The following is a 26,391-nucleotide window of genomic DNA, read 5'->3' on the forward strand; positions in this document are numbered from 1 at the left end:
CTAGGACTGAGCGTCCACACATTCAGGAGGACAGGGAGTCATTTGTGAGAGGAGGGTACAGTAGTACTCACATGCAACTGTGGACACAGCCCCTTGCTTTGAGTAATGCAACAAATTCGTTTTCACATGGTGTAATTTACATGTGCACTGGTCAAGGGAATGTTATCACAAATGATTAGGCCAACCACCTCAGTACCACTGACCCTCAATCCAGACTGGCTACATACACACCTAGTGCTACCGTTACATCTAAAGTTAGGCAGGATATGCGTGGAGAGGGGCGCAAAGGTTACTCATTACAGAATAGGCCCAATTTAACCCTCCTCTCGGCTGCTTGCCCATACCTGATCTTTTTAGCAAACACTCCGCAATTGCAAAATGCTCCACACACCAATTGATGAATATATCTTTACATTGGATGTTAAAGTATGTTGATGCTTACGAATGCTCCAACTTAGAAAGCCAGATTATCATGGCTAGAAGAGTCCATTGGGTGGGTAACTCCTCTAAGACAATCTGGGGGAATTGTATTGTAATCAATTTTAACAACCCACACCTTGTGAAACATTGCCTGGATATACTCCCTACCCACCCTCTAGCATCAACACTGATTTATGCTTTACCATTGGGGTTCTTGGCCAATAAATGTGCTGCGTTGGAAGGGATTGATGCGAGCCATTGACAGGTGGTTTGTAAATCGGGCCAGACCATACAGCACAGTGAGGCCCAGCAGGAGTTGGTCTCTATTCCAGCTATCTTACCAATAAATCAGAGTAATGATCTGATTAAATCAGTAAATTGGAGTATCGCTGGCATCAGATCTAAGCGGGATAATGAAGATTGGTTTAGGATCATTCAACAATATGATCTAGTATGCCTGCAAGAAATGTGGGAAACTGAGGCGGCCCACATTGATGGCTTATGTTCAGTTCAAACTTTAGCAACCCCTTCAAGATCAGGGCAAGCACGAGGGGGATTATTGACCTTAGTTAGAAATACAGTATGTGTAAAAAGTTTCAGGATTGATGAGGAGTCCTCCTATTACCATCTCATAGTTTGCAGTGGGCCTGGAGCAGAGGATATGTTGCTAATTAACTTTTATAATAATAACTTTGAGGGTAACATGTCTCAGGTAGTCGAGTCACTAGAATTTGCAATTGATAAGGCTATAAAGATCCATCATAACCCCTTGAAGGTAGTCTGGCTGGGCGATTTTAATGCTCATAGTTGTAGTAGGTTAGCAACACCCCAAGTGAATTGACTGATGAAGAAGGCATGGTACCATTACATTTTTCACACACCTTATATAGCAACAAACTAAATAGGCTTTTGATCACACGAAACCTGGTTATGCTTAATCCTATTGTTGAGTCTATGGGTACCTTGGTTAAAACTTTTAAAGATACAATTCACGGTACTACCATAGATTACCTGTTGGTCACGTTGCCCTAAAACATATTTTTTAAACAGATAGAAACCCTTGTAACAGACGTTAGTGACCATGCTACGATCACTTTCCAAATATCGTGGAAAGGCTGCTTTAAATCATTCGATAGGAGAATTCCAGCGCCAATGATAGCAAGAAGGAATGGTATAGCCTTAAATAGGCTAAGATAAATAAAACTGTATTTATACCTAAAATAGTTGGGGACACACAGCAGGAAATATGGACCTGTCTAGATTCTCACAGTGAACCGTCAGCGATAGTCCAGGCATTTGTTTCATTACTGAGTGCAGTGGATAGCAACTTACAGACTTCTAAGAGGAAGCATCACGCCTCGGTTCCTCGATGGTTTGATGCTAGTTACACCAAGGCACTCAGTAAACTATATGTGGCTTTAAAGGAAAAGCCAAGAGAGAATGTATTGATCGCTTACCTCCATTCCCAATATAAGCTCCGTAGGAGGTGTAGACTTAAAGCTCTGAAGGAGGATGCTTGGGATAACTTCCAACATGTGTCATACTAAAAAAATTCAAAGGAATTCTGGGCCATAATGAATACATCATTTCTGAAGCAACATACAGGGCCATCTCTAGATGCTCATGTGGGGGAGGATGCCTGGGTTGTTCATTTAAAAAAATAAAAATTGGGTTAGCCTCCGAAAGGGAAAGACTAACTGCTGATGTCTTGACCATTGACCCATACACCCCTATTATTTTCTCTATGGCAGATGTTAAATGTGGTCTGTTGCAATGTAGCAGTACTAAAGCCCCCGGCCCTGACGGGGCCCAATTGATTTCTTCTTTGAAAACCCTGACCTTTGGATCCCTCTTAACCACAAATATTTTTAATGCAATCACGGTAGCGGGTACCCCAGTCTCATGGAAAAATGGAAAAAGACAATTATTGTACCAATATATACGTAAAGGACAAATCACTGACCAAAAACTATAGGCAGTGGGTCCCCCAGTCTCGTGGAAAAAGACAATTATTGTGCCAATATATAAGATAGGGGACAAACTATTGCCGAAAAACTATAGGGCCATCTCACTATTGGATGGAACAGTCAAATTAATGGGACATCTGTTACTAAACAGACTAGAGGACTGGGCTACCGATAAAAATATATCAATACTGGCTCAATATGGTTTTAAAAAGGGATGAAGACTTTGGATATGTGGATCTCTCAGCGGCGTTCGACTGTGTCTCCCATAGTAAGTTATGGAGTATCATGAAGAACATGGGTATGGATGAAAAGATCATATTTTTTATACGCCAACTATAATTCCAATCCTCTGCGTGTGTCAGATATGGTAACCAAGGGGAATGTACCAGGTAATTTCCCATCCTCAGGGGTGTCAGGCAGGGGTTGTCCTGGTCCCCTTTTTGTTCTTACTGTATACTAACGGTGTATGATCTGGCTGGGGAGCAATCTGTAACTGATGTCACCATGGTAAATAAAAAATGTACACCCATATTGCTATATGCAGACGACGCCATACTGATTGCCAGGACCGGTTTACCGTTACAAAGGCTCATTATTAATTATGTGTCCTCTATGGCGTTGTTGGACCTGCGGCTTAACAAAGCTAAAAGCGACATTTGAATTACGGGGAAACGACCAAAAAGATTATCCTCCTTCTACATTGCTACTCGTAGGATCGAAATCACATAGACTTTTTTATATTTGGGGGTTTTGTTCAATAGTTCTTGAACATGGTCGATTATGATAATGAATAGATGTAATGCATTAGAAAAGAGCAACATGGCCATATTCTCTTTTACGAAAAAATTGGGTACTAACCTGAGGTTCCGTGACGATTTGAACCCGTGTTTTCAATGTTGTCGGAAATACATAATATTGGTATCAGCGAACCGCAAATGATCCATTTAGCATATCCTGATGTTTTCGCTATGCTACGAGCAAGAGTACTCCTGTTATGAACACATTTCTGATCTACCCACGGCATCCATCTTCTATCATGGCAGCCATTTTGTGTTTCTTGCCCTCACATACGCAATAACCTCTGATCACTTCATTTCGATTAAGGACACGTAGCCTTAGCCGGAGATTCACCTCTTTCATGACACGTGCACCTTAAACCAGATCACGCTGTAGCTACATGACTCGACAAAGGCTGCCTCCTCTGCCCGAGGCCAGCCCAACTGAACTGGTTCTCGTGTCCATTGTCCCGATCATGATTAGGCGGCCGAAGCCGGTAGCCTTGCCCATTTACAACCCACAAACATCCCTTATCCCACTTTTCTATCTTCCACACCTGGCTCCGTTCCTTTCTTTCTGAATCTTTATTAGGGGGAGGTAACGAAATTTACGATGAGGCGGTCCGGCTCTTGAATGCAATATTGACAAGGGATTGTGATGAACTAGTGGGAACCCCTTTTCGTAATGTTTGGCATCAGATATTATCGATGGTTACTGTGTAACGCCAAATATTTATTGTTTTAGACACAAAGGTTTCGAGAATGTATTACATGTAAAGAATTCGCCCCCAGCTAAAAATTTAGTATATAAGGAGCAACCCTCTTTGTACAAATCGAACAGGCTCCTAGACACTGCCCATGCGCAGTTTCTGTGACTTCTGTGTCCCTGCAGTAATAAACCTTTGGTCTTTGACGCCACCATCGAGAAGCCCGTGTTTCTGTTCATTTGCGCACCAAGGCAGGTGGAACTCCGGGGTCTTTGGGTGTTGTTCCCTGACACCTCTGGACGGAACCAAAAAGTCCAGAACTCCAATTGGCGCCCAACGTGGGGCGACGTCATTCGGTACCGGTCCAAAAGCCTGAAGAGTTCGAGAAGCTTCGTGTGAAGATTCCTGAGGGAGGCGCCCCACTTCATCGATCCCGGCATATCGCAAAAGTGGCCCGAAGTTCTCTTCCACGAGGGTTCCCGTTCAGGACGGCTGCAGTGGGCCGTTGCCTTGACCGTCGCCCTGTCTTGGACCCGAGGTGCAGTCCTTAGTACAGCGAAACGTGACGGGTTTCTCCTTGGTGACGTCTTCAGTGCCTCAGTTAAGTATTTAGTGGTTGCTAGTTGGTTACTTCGTGACGGTTGTTAAAATCCTTTTTGGTTCTTGGTTTGGTTTGGTTTCGTAAGATTATCATTGGTTGTTCTGGTTACGATAATCTATTTGGTTCAGTTTGGGTATCGATACATCAGTTCGTTTTGGTAGGCCTAAAAGTTCTTGGTTCAGGTGCACATATCTGTTTTGTGTTTTGTTTGTTTTGTGTTCCGGACTGAAAAATGGTAAGTCGGAGAAATTGTATGTTGTCGTGCTTTGGTTGCAACAGTGACTCACGATTGGAGGACTCATGCCTGGTTCCTCCGATTGGGACTCCCTTATATGACTTGTACTGTAAACATGGTGTGGGTCCTATATCTTATAATGAGGTGTGGGTCCGCTACACTGAGAAAGATGGTGTCCTTAGTTGGCCACTGCATGGTAGTTTTGAACCCGAAATTCTTGATAATTTAGAAGCGAAATTGTTTAGGAAGAAAGCCCGGCCGGCAATGTTTGATTCTTTCCGTTACTGGCGAAAAGAATCTAAACAGAGAGAAATTAAGAGGTTAAAGAAAGAACAGAAAGAGCAAGAAGAGTTGACTCTGGAGCAAGCGGCTAAGCAGCTGCAAGATAACGAGTGTGAGAAGGCCATAGAGGTGGCCATTAGAGAGCATAATTTAGCGATCGACAAGTGCTATCCTGCCTTGCCATCGAAAACAGCTAAGATACTAGAGGACCCCGAAAACGATCCTCTGTTGTCTTATCTGTTACGGTCACCTCCACCGTATGCACAAGGTGCTACGGCTCCACCTTTACCGAATGTTCAATTGCCGGTTGCTGGACAACCTGGTATTCCTGCTCCTGCCCCTCAGAATCAAGTTCCTGTACCTCCTGTGGTTAATGTGAATGTTCCTACGGCTCCTCCTCCTCCTGGGTTGCCGACTTCTATACCTGTATCTGTCTCGCTTACACCTACTGCTCCACAAACTATTTTTCTCGATACTTCTACTGTTCCACTATCTGTTCCTACTTCTACTGTGTTCTCTACGTCTGCGAGTGTGTTGACTCCGCTTTCTGTTCGTCGAAGAATCACTGATTCTGTTTCTAACATTCTGTCTCCTTTCTATAAAACTCTAATTAAGACTCCTACTTCTGACTCTGTTCAGAGACGCAGCCAGCATCCAAGCACTGAGGAACGGGGAATTTTAGATTCCACGGCTCTCAGATGGATTTCGAAGAGTAGGAGATATAGTACGAGAGACGTGCTAGATACATTTATGCAGTGGAAGGAACCAACGCAACGGTATGTCTTTGATGAGATGTGCTCGCTGTTACGTGAAGATATAGAAGAAGATGATGTTGAATCGAATTTAGAAGACTTAATTAAGGTTCAGAAAGAGTTTACTGCAGGTATGATAGTAGGTGAAAATATAGAAGAAGCGATGGAACTGATCTTAAGTTTTAGAAATGATCCATCTCTTCGTTCACCAAGAGATTTAGAGAAAGGTAAGACGAAGCTGAGTCGCCAATATCCAATGAGGGAGGTTCCTCCGATTTGGCGCGAAGCTGTGCAAGCTGATGCTCTTAATGGTGTTGTAGCCGCTCCGGCGCAATTCCAGAGAGTATGGATACACATTCCGTGGAAGCAAGCCGAAGTGCTAGCAGTGAAACAGGCCTTGCCAGACCCGCGTAAGAATCCTGCTGGATACTATAAGGAATTAACACAGACAGTTGAGGCTTGCATAATGAACTTAGCGGACATTGATATGTTATTTGGTAATGTAGTTCCGCAACCAATTTGGGCTAAAATTCGTAGAGAGAATCATCCAGTTGCCCTAGGTGGTGATTGGGCAGCTATTATTGCAGCGGATGGTCAGCAAACAGGTGGTGCAAAACCCGAACCCCTAATTGCTAATCTTCCAGGTAGGATAATAGACTTAATGAAGACTCCCGCATTGCGTGTTAATTGGGACAAGTTATCCGCATGCAGGCAGAAGAAAGACGAAAGTGTCTCCGACTTCTTCACGAGGTTCGAAGAGACTTTTGTAGATCATAGTGGTCAAGATATGAGCACAGAAGGAGGACAGAGACTGTTTGTCGATAAATTCGTGCATAACTTGTTACCTGAGTTATGCAATAAATTAAAGGATTCAGAGAGTGCGTGGGCTGTTTCTACAACTGCGCACATACTTGCAACTGCACAGTATTATGAAAATAGGGATAAAGAGGAAAAAGAGAAATCAGACAAGAAAACGAAAGATTTAAAAACTAAAGTTCTTTTGCAACAGGCGTATCCGCCTCGCATGAATCAGACTAACACGCAGCAAGGTTCGTATCAAATAACAGATTATAGTTCCCCGAGGCCTCAATATCAGTGGAACCAGTGTGCGTACTGTAAGAAAGAGGGTCACTACAAGAATGAGTGTCCGATCTTAGCGCAAAATAATGCAGCAGCGGCTCAGAGAGGTCGTGGTAGTTTTGTGCAGAATTCTAGAGGTCGAGGGCGAGGTGCTATGCCTCCACAGACGAATGATCGTCCTTCCAATCACTTTGATCAGCAAAATGGACAGTCAGCCCAGCAAAATAGATCTCAACAATATCTTGTTGAAGACTATTGTGAAGCGGATGAGGGATTTCAGCAAAATGGGTACTAGGACAGCCATGGACAGAGAGAGGGAGTAGTATCAGTTCCAGTGGATCAGAGTGGGCCTTATGTCGCAGTAGCAACATCAGGTGTAGTCGAACCGTTTCTGTTGGATACTGGTGCCGCAAAAAGTTCTATCATTCATGCGAAATTCCCTGGCGCACCTTTGTCTGGCTCAACAAATGTTTCCGTAGGTTTTTCAGGCGCCCCTGTTTACAACCCCATATCTGGCCCTTTGTCTATTTCTGTTGGACCATGTCAATTGAAAGCACCCCTGATTTTGACGACGGGTTGTAATGAAAATCTGCTTGGTTTAGACTTGTTAAAACGACTATATGCGACATTGTACTGTTCTCCGGAAGGGGTACAGCTTACACTGGGTAAAAGAATCACCTCTCCGATGTACTTGTCAATGGATGCACTCCCGCCAGAGCTGCGTTCACTCCCTGATTCTCTTTGGGCGACTGGTCCTAATGATGTAGGCCTTTTAGAAATACCACCATATGTAGTAACTTTGAAAGCAAATGTGAAGTTTCCAAGAATTCCTCAATACAAAATATCTAGTGAAGGTGAGCGTGCACTTTTATTGATTGTGCAAGATTTAATTAAGAAAGGTGTGGTTGAAGAAACTAGAGGAAATGTTTGTAATAGTCCTGTACTACCGATTTTGAAACGAACTGATCCTACAAAGCCTCCAGTGTATAGGTTTGTCATCGACCTCAGAGAAGTCAATAAGATTGTGGTCCCGCAGTTTCCTGTGGTTCCAGACATTACTGCCTTGTTAACATTGATTCCTGCTACAGCTACTTGGTTTTCAGTCATCGACTTGAAGAATGCTTTTTTTAGCATTCCGATAGCCGAAGAAAGCAGAGATATTTTTGGCTTCTGTCTAGGAGGTCGCAGTTTCAGATTTAAACGCGCTCCACAGGGCTACTGTGAGAGCCCATCTATTTACAGTCAAGCATTAAAAAGTCAGTTAGATTCCTTTGTCCTTCCTCCAGGTTCTGTTCTAGTGCAGTATGTAGATGATCTTCTAGTGGCTGCCGATGACAAGGAAACTTGCAAAGCAGCTACGGTTTCGTTATTGCATCATCTGTCTAATTTGAATCACAAGGTATCACCTTCAAAAATGCAATACTGCTGCCAAGAAGTGACCTACCTAGGTCATCTCTTGTCAAAGGAGGGAAGGAAGTTGACCCCAGAGAGAATAAAAGCAATTACGCAGATGAGTGTTCCCCGCACACAGAGAGAAGTACGTGCCTTTCTAGGTATTACCTCTTACTGTAGGCAGTGGATCCCAAATTTTTCTCTTTTAGCGAAACCATTGGTAGCTTTGACTGGGAAAAATGTTCCGAGTCCGGTACCATGGTCTGATGAATGTCAAGAGAGTTTTTCTGAGTTACAAAAAGCATTGTGTTCAGCTCCTGTATTGGGTACACCTGATTACAGTAAGCCATTCACGCTCTACGTTCACGAGAGAGAAGGTTGCGCGTTGAGTGTTCTGACACAGAAGTTTGGTGATAAACAACGCCCCTGTGCGTATTTCTCATCAACATTGGATCCGGTAGCTAGAGCGTTACCTAGTTGTTTGAGAGCTACAGCGGCAGCTGCGGCTTCCATTCGACAATCTGCTGGTTTGGTGATGAACAACATGCTAGTGGTCATGGTTCCTCATGCGGTGGATACACTCATGAACCGAACCAAGACACAACACCTTACCAGTGCGAGATTATCTGGTTACGAGCTGACATTACTAGCGAGTCATATTCAGATCAAAAGATGTAATGTATTGAATCCAGCAACGCTGTTGCCGGCTAATCAAGAGTCGAGTAATTCCGAGCCACATGATTGTTGTTTTAGAACGGAGGAAGAGACAAAAGGACGTATTGACTTAAAGGACACTCCATTATCAGATCCAGATGGCACGTTGTATGTGGATGGGTCATGTTTTAAATTGGAGAATGGTGATGTGACTGCTGCTTACGCAGTAACGACTTTGAAGACGATTGTGGAGACTGCAAGAGTGAGTCAGAATTCTGCCCAAGCTGCAGAATTAATAGCTTTAACCAGAGCGTGTGTTTTAGCTAAGGGAAAGAGAGTGAATGTGTTCACAGATAGTCAGTACGCATTTGGCGTGGCCCATAGTTTTGGCCGGTTGTGGAAAGAAAGAGGTTTCATTACGTCCCATGGGACTAAGATTCAACATGGTCAGCTAGTTAACGATCTGTTGGAATCTCTAACCTTGCCGACTGAAGTTGCGATTGTGAAGTGCAGTGCTCATAAAGCAATCACGGATGATGTTGGTCGTGGGAATGCTTTTGCTGATGAGACCGCTAAACAGACAGCTAGAGACATGATGAGTAAAATGTATGTTGCTACGTCCGCAAGGTGGATTGCTGAATCTGGAATGTGTGAGGATACAATGGAAAGTGTGAAAGAGATTCAGAAAGAGGCAACTGAAGAGGAAAAACGTGTATGGAGAGAGAGTACGGGCAAGTTGGATTCGAATGGGTGTTGGATTGATTTGACAGAACAACAGCGTTGGATGTTGCCTGATGCGTATGTGCTTGCAGTGGTGACGATGGCGCATGGAGTAGCGCATATAAGTTCTAAAGGGATCTGTAAGATGTTGGCTCCAGTCTGGAAGAATGATGGGATCAATAAGTGTGCAGAGAGAGTGGTGAAAAATTGTATGGTATGCCTGATGCATAATCCCGGCAAGGGAACTCCAACTCCTGCTGGTCACTTCGCTCCTCCTTCCTGCCCCTTTGAAGTGATTCAGTTAGACTTCATTCACATGGATCGCTGTAATAATCTGAAATATGTCCTGGTGGTAGTTTGTGCTTTTTCCAGATGGATCGAAGCATACCCACTAAAGGACAATACTGCCCTATCAACTGCCAAAATTCTTCTCAAAGAATATTTCCCTAGATATGGTATGCCACGGATTGTATGGTCAGATAACGGAAGTGAGTTCATAGGGAAAGTTATGCAGAGTGTGTGTGTGCCGGTCTGAACATAAAACAGAAGTTTCACAGTGCAAACCATCCCCAGTCTGCTGGTTTAGTTGAGGGTTACAATGGCACCCTCAAACTAAAACTAGCCAAAATTCAAGCCTCCACAGGTTTGTCCTGGCCAGACGCACTTCCTTTGGCTTTATTATCAACGAGAGCAACTGTACATTCTAGAGTAGGGCTTAGCCCGTATGAGATCGTTTTTGGCCGCCCGGCAAATATTTGGGGTGTGCCGAGACCTAAAGAGTTTTGTTCTCTAGAATATCCTATGTTGATCGACTATCTTTACGACTTGACTGCTAAATTGAGTCTTATTCACCAACAGGTTTTCGATACATTGCCAAAGCCTCCGGAGAGTCCAGGGCATCAGCTGAAACCCGGCGACCAAATTGTAATCCGGAACTTCGCGAGGACGAAGAATCTTCAGCCCAGATACATCGGCCCTTTCCAGGTCCTGCTTGCAACGAGAACAGCAGTTCGTGTAGCTGGTCGCAAGCATTGGGTGCACGCATCTCATGTTAAGCGTGTACCTTTGCCACTTCCTTACGACGACTGGGTGAAGAAGGGAATTGGTGCCTCCGAATTTGAACGCACACCAAAGTTCATCCCTTTCAGCGATGCCAAATTGATTACTGACACTCCGAAATCTGACTCTCCTCCTGAAAAGACTCCTTTGAACTCTGAACATTTGTCCCCTGCATCAGAAAAACCTTTATCACCTGCGAACCTGAACACTGCAACAGCTACCAGTGATACGCTATTTGCCGATCAAACAGTACCTGCTAAGCAAAGATACAATTTACGACCTCGTAAAATGGACAAATAAAGCAGGCAACTGCCTATTGTGATATTTTGAAATATTGAACTTTTGCCTTCAGCCAGGAAGTTTGCTATTGTTCTATTGTTTTTAAAATTGCCTTGCCGTCTGGGTAGCCGTAGGGTCGTGGCTGTGTGCCTAGTTGAATCTGCGGGGGTCTGACACAAGGTCGATCTTTCTGTTGGTTCTGGGAACTCCCAGGGCTGATAGAGGCATTTTCATCTACGTACACATCATCAGTGGTCGCGAGCGGATTGTAGAAGATGGAGCTTCCTGCGCTGCAACGAGAAAATGTGATTTATGTTCGCAGAAACAGACTTTACAGAATTCTTCACAGCAAATGCTTTTTGATGCAATGTGCCATTACATTGTTAATTGTTTTGATAACGTTGGTGGGTGGAATCGTTTTCGGTATAAGTTTGATTTTTGTGCCAGTAACTACAGTACCTCCCCTTAATCCTGTTACTTCTACTGTTTCCTCTATACACTCGTTTCCTGAACATGAGCAAGCTCGACGCTCAGAATTCATTAACAACACTTTTATACAGCTCTTGCACCAACACCAACTGGTAGTTAACACTACAGACTGCTGGGTGTGTGGCTTGATACCCCACACTATGGATAAAGGCATTCCCTATCTGGTTTTGCCTTTCAGCCACAATGGATCATTTCAGGCCCTTCAAACCATCTTTGCTTATGCCCTTGAAACCTATCCTCCGCGTCCACCACGTTCCACTAAATATAACTCTGCCAACAAAGCCTTAGCCCAGGGAATTATTGACATGATCAAGGACGTCAATAATACTCCATCATACCCTAGAGACGAATTGCGAGTATATTTAAGTTGGAATTCTTCAGAATATCGCCTTAGTTTGGGAGAAAGCAAGCGTAAAAGCTCAACTCCAATCTGGGTCGTACCTCACCGAGGTCAGGTCTGTTTGCAAGGTAATGGGAGAAATCCGAGAGCTCAGCTAGGGAGAGTGAGTGCGTAGAGACTTATGTGTTTCCGGCTAACTCTTCCCCTGCCTTCCTTACTGCTAGGGGTACCTACTTCACCTGTCGAGACCGAGCATATACATGGTTACCTGCTGACTTTTCAGGTTCATGTTATATTGCTCGATTGTTGCCTCCAACATACACTGCTTCATCTGACTACCACAGGACCAGAGTAGCGAGAGGTGTCTTCAGCAAGGAAGATACCGCTGGTCAGGAAGCTGGAGACTTCTTCAAAGGCTTCCTTCCGTTCTGGGGGCCTATGGCCAATAGAAGAAACATACGTCAGCTAACACGGGTAGTTGAATCTACTATTACCGAAACTGCTGGTGCCCTTAGCAATTTGACAGCTGAGCTTCAGGCGGATAGACTCATGACGTTGCAGAACCGTATGGTTCTAGATGTTATACTTGCAGATCGAGGTGGGGTATGCAGAATGATCCAATCGAGCTGCTGTGTCTTTATTCCTAATAATGCTCCAACAGTCTACGAGGCGATCTCTAAGCTACACAAGATTTCAGACTCTATTCATGTAGACAAGGGAAACTGGTCCTTCATGGAATGGTTTTGGACTCTGATCTCAGCATGGGGATGGAAGGTTCTAATGGTCATTGGTGTCATCTTAGTATTCCTCTTCTCATGCTGCCTGATTATCCAGTGTGGTCCAGCCCTGTGTAGCCTTTGTGCTGCAACCTGTTTTAGGAAACCACCTGCGTTTGGAGAAAAGGCACGAGAAAGGATGATGATACAACAACATGTCACTGACCTGATGAGCATAGAACTAGATTCTGACATAGACTGAGTAATTGCCTATGTAAGGGCAAAAGGAGGGCTGAGGTTCCGTGACGATTTGAACCCGTGTTTTCAATGTTGTCGGAAATACATAATATTGGTATCAGCGAACCGCAAATGATCCATTTAGCATATCCTGATGTTTTCGCTATGCTACGAGCAAGAGTACTCCTGTTATGAACACATTTCTGATCTACCCACGGCATCCATCTTCTATCATGGCAGCCATTTTGTGTTTCTTGCCCTCACATACGCAATAACCTCTGATCACTTCATTTCGATTAAGGACACGTAGCCTTAGCCGGAGATTCACCTCTTTCATGACACGTGCACCTTAAACCAGATCACGCTGTAGCTACATGACTCGACAAAGGCTGCCTCCTCTGCCCGAGGCCAGCCCAACTGAACTGGTTCTCGTGTCCATTGTCCCGATCATGATTAGGCGGCCGAAGCCGGTAGCCTTGCCCATTTACAACCCACAAACATCCCTTATCCCACTTTTCTATCTTCCACACCTGGCTCCGTTCCTTTCTTTCTGAATCTTTATTAGGGGGAGGTAACGAAATTTACGATGAGGCGGTCCGGCTCTTGAATGCAATATTGACAAGGGATTGTGATGAACTAGTGGGAACCCCTCTTCGTAATGTTTGGCATCAGATATTATCGATGGTTACTGTGTAACGCCAAATATTTATTGTTTTAGACACAAAGGTTTCGAGAATGTATTACATGTAAAGAATTCGCCCCCAGCTAAAAATTTAGTATATAAGGAGCAACCCTCTTTGTACAAATCGAACAGGCTCCTAGACACTGCCCATGTGCAGTTTCTGTGACTTCTGTGTCCCTGCAGTAATAAACCTTTGGTCTTTGACGCCACCATCGAGAAGCCCGTGTTTCTGTTCATTTGCGCACCAAGGCAGGTGGAACTCCGGGGTCTTTGGGTGTTGTTCCCTGACACCTCTGGACGGAACCAAAAAGTCCAGAACTCCAAACCCCCAGATTCATCAAAGTGCCTTTTTGCGAGTCCTTAATAGCGATTTTTAAGGAATCGCTATTAAAGACTCGCAAAACAGGATGCATGTAGAAATCACAATGTTTTTTGCGATTTCTACTGCTTCCTTATTTGCGATTCGGTAATTGCTAATTGCAAATAAGGAATGGCTTTCCCATTCATTCCTATGGGTCTAAAGGCCCAAAGGAATGAATGGGGAGTCATTCCTTATTTGCGATTAGCAATTAGCGAATCGCAAATAAGGAAGCGAATTCAAGGGTGACAGGGTGTCCAAAGGACACCCTGTAGCACCCCTGAAATGCAAATGTACACTGGTGTTGCACACACACATGTCCAAAGGACATGTGTGTGTGTAACATACAACTTAGAAAAATGAACTAAAGTGCATTTTTCTACGTTTTCGCTATTTACCACGAAGTTACACTTCGCGATAAATAGCGGCTCCATATTGCGAATTCGCAATTTTAAAAAGGTTCATGAATAGCATTTAAGGAATCTCTAGTTGAGATTCCTTAAATGCGATTTTTCGCAATTTAGCAATTTCTCCAATTGCGATTTTTGCATTTGGGATGATGAATCCCAAATGCAAAAATAGCACTTGCAAAGGGCCAGATTCTCAGAGTCTGGCCCTTTGCGAGCCGATTTCAGCTTGATGAATCTGGCTGTAAGCCCCTGGAACCAATTAAAAAGATATATTCAGCCAAAACCATTGAATCAGCTACATATGAGGCAGGCATCTGGGGAATAACGAAGGTGGATGCATTACAATGGCTAGAAGATGGGTTTTATAAGAAAGTGTTATCCCTCCCCAAAAGCTATTCAAATTTAACATACATAAAGGACTAAAGGTCAAATATATATCTGGCTTGATATCCCTTGCCCCAGTTTTATTATGGCGTTCTATTTGGTGGAGGGACACGTGGGATTGACCCAAAGTATCATTAGGGATTGTTTAAACCTTGAGCAGGCCCATAAGCTACTATGGCTTCAATATGTTAAAGAAACATTGTCACTATTGGGCCTTGAATCCCTTTATAGTGATCTACTGGCATGTCAGTCCATTTCCAAAGCTGAAATAAAATCCTGCCATAGTTTGCACGGGAAAAATAAAAGATATATACAAAATTGTGTCAAAACCACGGTAGCCATATACCCGGGGCTTCCTGCTATTCCTGATAGAGTAAATTCATATCTGTCCTTTGTAACAAATATCCGGCATCGATATGTACTGGTGAGATTCAGGTTAAATAATATCCCGTGCATGCTGGGTTTTCTGGCGGGTGTGTACTCAATTAATTAACTGCCACTCTGTTCATTGAATGCTACCTCCCCTCAATCAAATTTGCATTTTATATTTTTTGTACATTTTATATGTATGAACGTTAAAAGTATATGTGTCCTCTTTTGTAGAAATATAACTTTGATCAATGTCGCCCAGCTATGTCTTTTTACAAATTCTCCCTAAACCTTATGTATGCTTTTCCCTTGCATGCTACCTATGTATGGCTTTATTAACTAGGAGATCGATTGCTCTTTAATTTTATTTTTTGCACTTGGCGTCTTTGCACATTATATTTGCATACTGGACGAATTTAGTATGGTTAAACAGAGGGTATTTTAGCTTTAGTTTTTAACCTCATAGCTGCTGCCGTCGGCTGCTGAACGTTCGGAGCACTACCTGGCTGGTGCTGCGAACGTTCAACGGCCGACGCGGCCCCACCCACTCTTTAGGTTACAATACATGACCTACCTGCAGCATTTAACAAGTACATTTGATTACTAACATACTACATATCTAGATTCATGTCATATTTCATCATTAAAATCATCAGTTTATATTGACAACTGAAACAACTATGTACCTCAAATGTGTGCTGCATATTCCACTCCTTATCATTACCTACTAGCTACACAAGTGGCCATGCCACGGGTATGTGGTAGCAACAGGATTGAGCATAATGAAAACAAATGTACTTCACTGTGCATCAGATCCTGGATCACATCTCATAGGCTTTACCACGAAAGCAGCAAATAAAGCATAACAGTGAAGCCAAACGTTGCCAGTAAGAACAGTGTGACCCGTTCTGATGGAAGAACAGATCCAAGGTAGGCAGCTATTTTAAGCACCGGGCGGGCCTTTAGAGAGAGAAATATTTAGACAGTCATGGCATTAATGAAAGTTTCCTCATATTCTCATTTTGTGAGGATCACGTATGTATGAGTGAACGTGGGATGTATGTCTATAACCTGAACCTAGCCAATAGACTGCAAGTCATAACAAAAGCAGAGAATACCAAGGTAAATGCACACACTTCCATATGACAGTGTAGAAGAGGGGCAAGCATTACGTAACTGCTTTACTGGATTCCATGGTCTTTCTGGACCAAATGTAAAGTTTCGAACACAAACAGGCGTGCATGAGTAATGAAGAGGCTCATGGTTTTAGTGATTTTCTGTATAGTTTTGCTAATTCCGGGTAGTGTTTAGCAGGTTCAGCTGATGGAGCAAGGATTCGCACGTAAAGCGACTTGCTCTTACTCAAGAACCTCGCCTAACTTGTAATAATATTAATTCAACCTGTCCGTAATTTATTTCGCCTTTTTCCCCAACACGCGGGTGTCCCTAGGAGGCTTGCCTATGTGTTTTTCCATAATAACAAGCTTGCACTACTGAATGGCCGCTTCGCAGAAAATCCAGTCTGCGCATGCGTCGGTCATACCCATGTGATGTGACGCACTCGCATTTTGGAGGGATATTGGTGCTCATGCGCATTGTCGCTAAACATGGCCGCTTGTATTTAACCATGCACTCTGCCAGCTCCTGCTGCTTTTGCATATCTGTCTGTTTTCGCACTAACTTTAATGCTATAGATATTATAAAGTAAGGGGTGCAGTGAAGCATTGCCTGGTATACAGTGTATTCATTTTTTCTGTGTTACTAATCTGTTTTCGCTTACTTTTCATGTATTACGCATCCATGGGCCTGGGTCGGGGGATTGAGTCCATTTTGAAGCCTGTAAACTCCCCGCACACGTGATGAGGGAAGAACCCAACTGCGCAGAAGCAGAACTCAGCCAGCTGGCTACCGAAGCAAGATGCGCCTGGGAACCTACCTAGGTCATGGGAGAAGATGCTGCTTTCTACCAGAATCTTGCTACAATGTTTCTATATTCTGTACACTCTCATTGTTTTCCATATTCCTATGCCTGGGAACGTGAATGCAAGGGGCGGGTATGAAAAATTAAATATTCATTGTGGGAACACAGAATTATAGGTGGTAACCATGACATAACCACCTCTCCTGACCAATCATAATTTGGGACTTTGTCACTTGCAACATTTGTGGGTGGTCTAGGGGTCCCAAAACTGTATAACTAGCTTAGTTTAGCTTAGAGAAATTGTCCGACTTGTCCGAGTAGCAGACCTGTCACTGACCCTACGAACTCTATAGGTGATTGATACAGAGCGCTGCAGAGCACTCTGTCCACACTTTCCACAAACTCCAAGGGGTGGAAATAGTCCTAAGTGCTGGCGAAGCACTTTGCTGGGAGATTCGAAAACCCAATCGGGGTTACTGGCGGATTCTGTGCAGAGAGGGGGTAACGCAGGCGTTGCATCCGAAGCTGCAGGGGTTGGTCGTGCCCTTTGGTGAGCCCAGTCCTGACCCAAATCCTGAGGGGTATCCTGTCCTGACTGTCCGTGAGCTGTACCTGCTCACCTTCTGGTATTCCTGAATCCTTGAGGGTCCTGTCCCCGATCTTGTCCCAACTGACCCGTGGCCAGGGTTAGTCTTCACTCCCGTCCTAGGTAAATATTTCATGTGGGTGTCCGTCTGACTATACTCTTACCTTTCTTTTTCTTAATAAAGCACTCTTGCCTGTGATATTGCCCTATCACCTTTAAAGTGATTTATATGCAATGGTTTATTAGTGATGTTCCACTTCTCTCCCTACCTGTAGGATATTATTAAACTGTCATATTATTTTAGTGTGTTCCATTTTCCCTCCCCTTTAGTATGTTTGCAGTGAAACTTAGTAAGAATAGCATAACAGTCTAGTTTAAGTGCACATGTTAGGTCCTTCTCACGTCCCTTGCCCTAGTTTAAGCTTGTGCTGAATAGCTTGTCTCCCAATGCTCATACCCTGTAGTGTTCCCAATTACTCTAATGGTACTTGCCCTAATCCATAGTTACATTGTGGCTTTAATTCTAATCATTGATGTACTGATTTGTATCTGCCTCATGATCCTGGCATATTCATTCTAAAAAATTCTTATATAAAACTTTGAAAACCCATCAGGTGTCTGTGGTCATTATACAGTATAAAGTGTGGATAAATGTACTAAGAGTATAAAAGTTCTACTCCTTTTTAGGAATCTTGTTGCCTGTCCACTGCTAGCTCCTGATCCATCAGGAGTAATGTGCCTGTGGTAAGTCAGGTACATGAATAGTAAGTGGTGTGAGAGTCACCCCCCGAATTACTCATAGTAGCGTGGAAAGGTTTCACCCGGTTCATGCAAAACACTGTCATCATATGCACGCCAGGGCCCAGTGCGTGGAAATTTGGTAATCTAGTGACCGGGGTGACCTGCGCGCTCTATCACAGCAGAAGGGGGAATTGAATGGTCATCCAAGATTAGATCAGCAAGTTGATAGGAGGGCTTGAATTGGGTATGCTCTTCAAGCGTCTTGCTTCAGATGATGCTAAAATCGGAGAGAAAGAGGGGCTGCTGGGGCGTCTTCTAGGTCAGCGCCTGTAGTGGGTGTGGGATAGAATGAGGTCTCTGAAGACCACAATGACTCAAAGAGGGGCATGCTTTCTGCTGTCTTACTAAACCACCAACAAAGATGATGCTGTAGAGGACTTTGGAAAGGAATTATCTTGAAGTGATTTTATTGTAAATGTTAACAGACCTCGACACAGCGCAGGAGGCTGCTCTCTACAGCGTGCCATAATTCAACAAAGAAGGGCATGCTCTCTGCCAGCCATTCACTCTGTACCACTGTCTTCCTAAACCACCCACTAGGATGACACCAGGATGTGTATGACAGTGCTGCCTATGTTGCAATTATAAACATGCCTCTTGCCTTGTGTCCTCTCGCTCATGGATGACTGCACCAACCATATCTACAGACACAGAAAGGACCAATCACAAAACCAATCAATCCAGCTAGGCATGGGTATTAGCATAATAAGGGTCTCAAAGGTTAGGAACAATGATAATCACAGCAGTTAAGAACAGTTAGTGTGTCGACATAGGACTGACCATCCTGAATTGCCCTTCAAACGCTGGGATTCTGACTCTTCCCTTTGGCCACGGCATGCACGCCTTGCTGAGATGGGGTGAGAATGTTCTGCATACAAATACCACCATATCAAAGTATTCTGAACAAGGACACCACTTGTAACGCCTATCTATTAAATAATTAAGGGTTTTAACGGGGAAACAATAAGGCTTGTTTTTCTGTTCTTTTGTTTTGTTACCATGTTTTTTTTAAAACACTACGCTTTTAAATAAAAAATACATTCAAATCATTTATCAGAAACGAATGAATTGGCATATTTTAATCATTCATCTCAATTTTACTGATTATAACTATTTGCAATTGAAAGTAGTAATGGTTAGATAAACTGTAGTTTTTAAAGTAACTCAAGAATGAACCTTTCTTGATCCTCATTTCAAGATCCTTCAGCACATTGCGTTACACATGACTAATACACACATGTGGCTGATAAGCATGAGCCCTGCAGGGTTGTGACCAGGCTTTCACAAGGGAAATAAAAAACGTACAGGTGGAATTGCTTGAATTCATTTCAGCCATGGGGAACTTCTAGGGGTCACATTTCAGTCCATGGTTCTATTGCCTGCAATGCCATCTCGGTTAGCAACCAGCCAAATGCTAATGACTTGCGCTACTGCTCAAATAGGATCAGTCCAGCCCTAATTGCTAGGCCCCCCTCTAGTTAGGAACAAAAGTAACTCCAGACCGGCGTTGGCCTGGTTAGGTGCAGTCTGTGACATACCTTAACATCGCACTGAGGAAAACAAAACAGTGATGGGTGGAATGCTAGAATTACTCTCAGACAGTGGTAATTTCTCAGGCTGCACCTCCTTCCATTGGTTTCACAGGGGGGGGGGGCTGTAAGTTCTGGCTGGAATGTTCTCATATGTGCAGGATTCATTCTTATTTGCACATAGCTGGTTCCCCTTTGAGGTGGCATCGTGAGCAAAAAAACAATGGAACTGGATTGTGGCCTGGAGTAATAACCAGTGGCTGAGATTAACTCAAACAATTAACCATCACTTTTTTACTGGGTCTTTAATTAGGAATCAAATACTAAACTATTAAGTAGCATTAGCAAAGCCAATAGGCCTAATTTGCATTTTCAGGTAGAAGCTAGGTCTATTGGCTATATTTTGGCTTTACTTGGGTAATACATTCATCATCAGTACAGCGCTAGCAGTTGCACCAGGTTTCAGTGGTGTGAGGGGCTTAGTTAGATTTTTAGAGAGTGGTGTCGTCTGTTTCTGTTACATCATCCCTGTTCTTTACAGTTGCACATTCCCACTTTCTCGTAAAGTCTCATGGAGGAGGGCCAAAGGCCCACTTCATAATAAAAAAAGAATTGCCTCATGGCATTGGGTCTCTGCAGCTTTAAAGGCTCGTGGGGGGACCTTTCCTTGCCAATAAATATAGTTTAGAAAAATAGGGTGTCCCAGGTTGGCACCAGGACACCGGTTTCCTTTGCTGCTTATCTCTTCAACTCAGTGCTATCCAGTAAACGTAATTACCATTGTTGGGTATGGATTCATAACAGTCTAACACATCCTGGCTGGTGTTCTTGTGCTTTATCGCTTCATTTATATTATATGATGTAAAAATGACAACTATGTCACCGTTGTTAAATACTGCCTTTAAATGTTATCACCCACTGGTATCTTTAGGTTCAATATGTCTTTGTTTTTCTATGGTGTCCTGTGATGTCGAGAGGAGGTACACAAAAGGCCTCTAACACCTTGGTTCCGGAAAGCTTTGTAAGAAGGTTAAATAACAATAACATGACCTACATGTGATCAGATGCATATTTCCGGATCTGTGTGGATCTGACACCATTCTGATCTGCAGTGGGGCCTAAAATGGTCACACTTGGTGGGTGAGAATTCCAACCCTCAGCAAACTGGCCTTCTTGCATGAGGTGCCAGATGTGAAGGGCTCCATGCTGAAATAGTGCAGGAGTGCTGTTGCCTCTCTAGGGGGTACCAATGTTTATAGTTTTTGACACAGCAGAAAGTACAATGTTTTAACATATGGTGAAAGGCTGTCCAAAAAGATGCGACTCGCTTCTAATGCGTACATTACTGACCGAGTTCAAAACCAAATGTCAAGGTCTGAATGTGTTTGGGACCTCTTTTATGAATGCATAACAATATTCTTGCTTTGTGTTTCGATATTGTAGACTTCGGTGATCATTGTTTGGGTATTGAGTTCTAAATGTGACTGTCACTTCCCAGTGGACTGAGACTAGGAGGACCTTAGCCCTACGCGTATGCTTGTCCTGAATGTCTCTTCCAATACTCATAGCCTCTCATGTCCTTACTTTATAGAATTATTAATGCAAGTATATGAGGTCATGCCTCAGACATTTCTCTTCCTTCTGTCACACACTGGCAAATGTGTATCCCCCCTCCCCCCAAAAAAATTTGACTTCTGTGAGTCTACCTCCCTGTCCCCCCTTCCTTTACCATGGAAAAACCCTCCCCCACGTCTCTGTCCCACTTCAGCTGGGTAGCCTCGTGTCCTTGTGGGCTGCAAAGCTTTCCAATTGCTCCTTTTTCCAGGCTCAGACTAGTTTTATGTTCATTAGTTTAAGAAGGTTGAGGATACTGAAAAGGTTATATTGTCCATATTCGATTTGTACCTTGCAACTTAAAAATAGAGATATCAGGAAAAAAATAATATTTCCTTGCCCAAACAAGTGTCTTGATGCAAGTTTATGACGCACACCTTTACAACAAAAAGCCGCTGCAGTTAATCTTTGCTCACATCCAATGCATTCTTGAATTCTAGGACTTTAAATAAAACGCACACACATTTCTGCCCGCATCTAGTCTGGAATCTGTGCCACGTTGTGCATGAATATTGGGTCAACGAAGCACACCGTGAGCTCCTGCCTGCACGCCTGGTATCTAACTGGCCTTGTCATGGCGCTGACAGGATTCCCATTAGCCACCTTGTGAGCTCCAATGCAAGGCAGAGGGTTATCGAATCTGCAGTCAGCAGGGCCCACCTGCTGTCTGCCAAGGCGCAGACGATACAGCGGGAGACGTGTTCTCCTCGTCGTCAACAGCACAAGATGAGAGCTCTACAGCGTGCTCCTGGGCTTAAAAGGCCGCGTCCATCACTCACCGACTTCTGACAGGCGCCCATTTGAAATCCTTGGCAGCCTTCGACTTCAAATGGAACAGTACTTGCAAGCAGAAACCACACTGTGAGGGTAATGCAGCTCGAACAGTGTCGAGCTTTAACAGCAAGGGTCAGTGAAATTTGCGAAATTTAATTCTGCGTAATTGCAGAAAAATGCGGGAAAATTAAGCGAACTGCAAATTCGGCATTTAGGACTATTTTTTAGCATGAAATGCGTCCGTGTGTCCAAAATAGACGAAAGGACGCATTTTGTGCTCAAGAAAAGGCACTAAAGCACACGTGACAACAGCAGCCGCTAAAGGGTTTGTTTATTTACGTTGTTCAAGTGCACCCGCAATAGGGCAAACAATTATACAAAACGGCACAATTTCCGGCTCTTGGCATATCATGCATAACATAAAATGCCGGCAATTACGCAAGATTACACTAGCATTAAGAATATTTTACCGGGGCCTATTTGTAAATGTACATGTACCGGCATTTATAGAGCGCACAGCTACTTCCCAGAGGTAGTGTCCCGGCGCTGTAAATATACCGCTTAGGAACCCTTCCTGGTTTTCCCTGTGAGTGTCCACTCCTAGGCACCCCCAGGGTGAAACCAGGCATCCCAGCGCTTTTGGGGCCGTTGTGGAGATTAAGCAAGCTATTGCTTAGAGTTGCAGAGTGGGACCCATGATTAGAATAGGCACCGAGGCGAGAATTATCAGGTCCGAGGAAATTAAGCCCAATTGAACCCTGGTCCCGGGCCAGACCTCTGCATCAGGGTCTGCCGCTCTAACCATTTGAGCCACACTTCTCCACAAACATTAACACTAATCTTATCACACTGCGGAACATTTTTGTAATCAAAGTCGTGAAGAATATAAAACCTGCGCATGAAGTTATTTGTGGAACACCACAATGAAAAGCCTTTGCACAAACCTATATGGGATTTCAACCAATTTATAAAGGGTAAAGAGAGGGCAAATTAATGAAGAGAGCGCGAGAGAGAGGTACGGTGCACCACAGGGATGTATGAGTTTATTTATTATGGAACAATGAGTCATCTTCCCCCCATCCAAGCCAGCACCAGCACCCTTCTCACTTCCGAATCTGACAAACAGCACTTCACGTCACTCACTGGTAACACATCAACCAAGTCCCAATGTATAACTTCGTCCACTTCGAAAGCACTTGGAGCCCCTTAAAGAACAAAAAAGCGATATATAAATGGTATTGTAATACATCAAAACACTGCAATCTGCCCCTTACTAGGAAGAAACCAGTTGGCTGTCTAGTGGGCATATAGCGCTACCTCGACACAGGGGCGGCTCTAGGCTCATGGCAGCCCTGGGCAGGGAGCGTAGGTAGGGGGTCCCGGAAGAGGGGGTCGGGGCGGAGCCCCCCAGAGCTCAGCAAGGTACCAGCGGGCCAGTAGTGGGTAGGGAAAAAAAGAAGCCAATCCGGAACCAGGAGGAACGCAGGCACGGAGGCTAGAGAAGAGGGGCGGTCAGGGTGTTTGGAAGTGGAACAGAGCCGGAGGCCGCCAAATCCCTGCCAGGGGGCGCCACGCAAATATGTATCCATCCTCAGAGGATTATTATATTAAGGATATATATTGGTGTGGCGGCCCCTGGGGTTTGGTGGCCCTGTGCACGTGTACAGCTTGCACATTCCTAAGGCCACCCCTGCTCGACTCTTCATGTGACCCATGGCTTCTTTCTACCTCTTGCTACTCCACATCAGGTTTGTTGCTTTATTCCTTCCTACTTCCCAGGCGCACAACACCCATTGGACTCAAAGGGCTTCAGCACCCGTCCCCCCCCCCACCACCCCCCGTCGTGTGTGGCAGCCCGGGATGAGACAGCTTCCCGGGCACACACACAGCCGCACCCGAGCACTTCACGGGTCTTTAAAAGACCATTTGCATGTTAATGAAGCCTTGCTGTTGTTTCACCCGTTCTAAGAGTCCCTGCAGCTCCACTCTGACTATTGAATAAAGATTCAGCCCCCCCGACCGAAATTTTTTCTTAGCCCAGCCCCCCCGCCCCCGAAATTTGTCTCTAGTTGCGCCTCTGCTACTTCCTAAACCCTCTCCATTATATTTCTCCATTATGCATGATCACCTTAACCCTCTACCGCCTTCTTTCTTCTGCTCTATCACTTGTCCACAACATTTAGCAGCTGTGGTCTTCTTTTGTTCTCTGGCTTCTTTCCTCTGGGCACCATACTGTGACTTGCTTAAACCTTTGTCATCATCTTTTTGCCGTTTTGCTTTCATTGGTTACTTGCTCACCCAGTCTGTTGTTCAGCATGCTGACACATACTTCTGTGATCTTTATTCACTTCGGTTTCACATGCTTCGGCCTGGATTCAGCCAACACGTGTTTCGCCATATCGGTGTAAACTCTGACTATGTTAGGGCTAGAATAAAGTATTTCATATGTATCTCAGTGTAATATATATTATCCAGACACATGCTGTACTCTGAATAGAAACTGTGGGAGCTGATTCAGCAGAGGAACATAGCTAATAACAGACCGAAACATGTGAAACATAACTGAACAAAGGATATCAACTCTTGATCTGAATGTTTTTTTAGTGCATTCTATGTTTTAATTTGGGGACCTTTTGGTCCATCGCGAGGAGGTTTTGCGTGGCTGCTCCCCCTCATTTGCTGAGCACTGATCTCCTGAATACAGACATTCTTACTACATGACTGATCAACGGAGAAGCGAGCGCGCTGGCATAACTTTTGGCCACCAGATCCTGTGTGACCTCTTTTGAGTTCCCCTTTGTAAAAACGATTACAAAAAATTAAATACTTTGGATGAAGCTGGAACTCCTAGTGGGATGTGGGGTGAGAGTATGGGGCATTTCAAGAGGAAAGGGGCTAACAAAGAGGAGTTGGAGATTAGCTTTGGGCAGGAAGTGTATGAAGAATTGGGTCAGCTCGGATGTCCTTGTGAACAGGGGAATTTGTTATTGATGGCAATAGGACTGCTGATGATGAGGAAGAGTGAACGGTCGGGAGGGAGTCCCTCTGAAAAAATTACAACACGGTCAGTATGGTTCGACAGGTCGCATTAGTAGCCTTAGCAGAGGTTTCCATGCCCCATCAACATTTTGACCTACAAAAAACACTCTGACCAAAGGGTACTGTGAAGCATAAACAACAAGCTAGTTATTAATTGAGACGATATGAGCGTTTAAAGTGAAAAGCCAGGTAAAAATGTTAATACATATGTTTAATGCAAATATTACAGTGGGTGTACAGAGTAAATTGCAGGGGGAAACTATTGTAGTTAATAAAAGGGAGTATTTTTATTAATATTTTTTTTTATTAATCAAGAATAACAAATCAACCATGAGCACTGGGTCTCTATAAACTCATGTGTGCAGCTTACCATTCAAATAAAATATTTCTGTGCCACATGATATACTGCTCAATGCTTGGATAGGTCAGATAATGTATTTCCTGCACAAATTTAAACAGCAACATTGGTAAATCTTCTGAGGGGAAAATACTTACTTCTCGATGTTATTATCCCGGTTTGAAATTTCCATGAAATTGTCTCTGAACCTCAGGAATGTAAAACCCAATCTGCAAGAGCAAAAGCAAGTCTCAGAAAACAAGAACCTCAACCTGACAAAAACAAGACGACTGTGTTTAAAACGAAGGATGCAGGATACAGTATACATATAAATGAAACATTTTTAACCACCAGAAGTGGCTTTCCATTGCAGAAGGTGGACATGAATAAAACATTGATTATGATTTCCTCATTGGTAGTCTAGTTGCCAACGAATAATTTACAAGATTCACATTTTGTTTTTTTACTAAGCTACGGTTTGCTGTAAATGGCCAGTCAACGTTCGAAACGTCCCACTTCTAGCGACCAATCATGCTTTTAACTGCAACAAACCCTGTCAGATCCACAACGCTTTCCAGTCACCTCCAATGATCACAATGTGAGGTAATGCACCGCGGCCATGTTTACTTCAGGCGACGAGCCATATGGCATTTGGACTGCGTGTTACCCGAGTGAGCATCAGTGTGTCTCAGCAATGTGCAGTATTTTGTTTGGAAGTAAGACAGATTTAGCTCCACATGAATCTGAAAAAGGTAATTTACAAGCAGTGCTATTATCCTGAAAGAGAGGCCTGATGCTGAGACTGGACCGGATTCTAAAAGGAATTATCGGTCAAGGGGGAAAAGACCATTTTTTAGTTCTATGCAACAGTATAGAGATGA

General features: G+C 43.8%; 1 protein-coding gene across 3 annotated transcripts in view; it reads right to left on the reverse strand.

Moving 5' to 3' along the window:
- Positions 1-26,391, reverse strand: part of ATP11A (ATPase phospholipid transporting 11A) — a 941,588-nt gene that overhangs the window by 221,035 nt on the left and 694,162 nt on the right. For all 3 annotated transcript variants that reach the window (XM_086934336.1, XM_086934337.1, XM_086934338.1), the window contains exon 15: positions 25,669-25,740. In XM_086934336.1, coding sequence (XP_086790462.1) covers positions 25,669-25,740 — 72 coding nt within the window. The remainder of the gene's footprint in view (positions 1-25,668; positions 25,741-26,391) is intronic.

Source organism: Lissotriton vulgaris, chromosome 8 (assembly GCF_964263255.1).
Source record: "Lissotriton vulgaris chromosome 8, aLisVul1.2, whole genome shotgun sequence".
In the NCBI taxonomy this organism is placed as follows: domain Eukaryota; kingdom Metazoa; phylum Chordata; class Amphibia; order Caudata; family Salamandridae; genus Lissotriton; species Lissotriton vulgaris.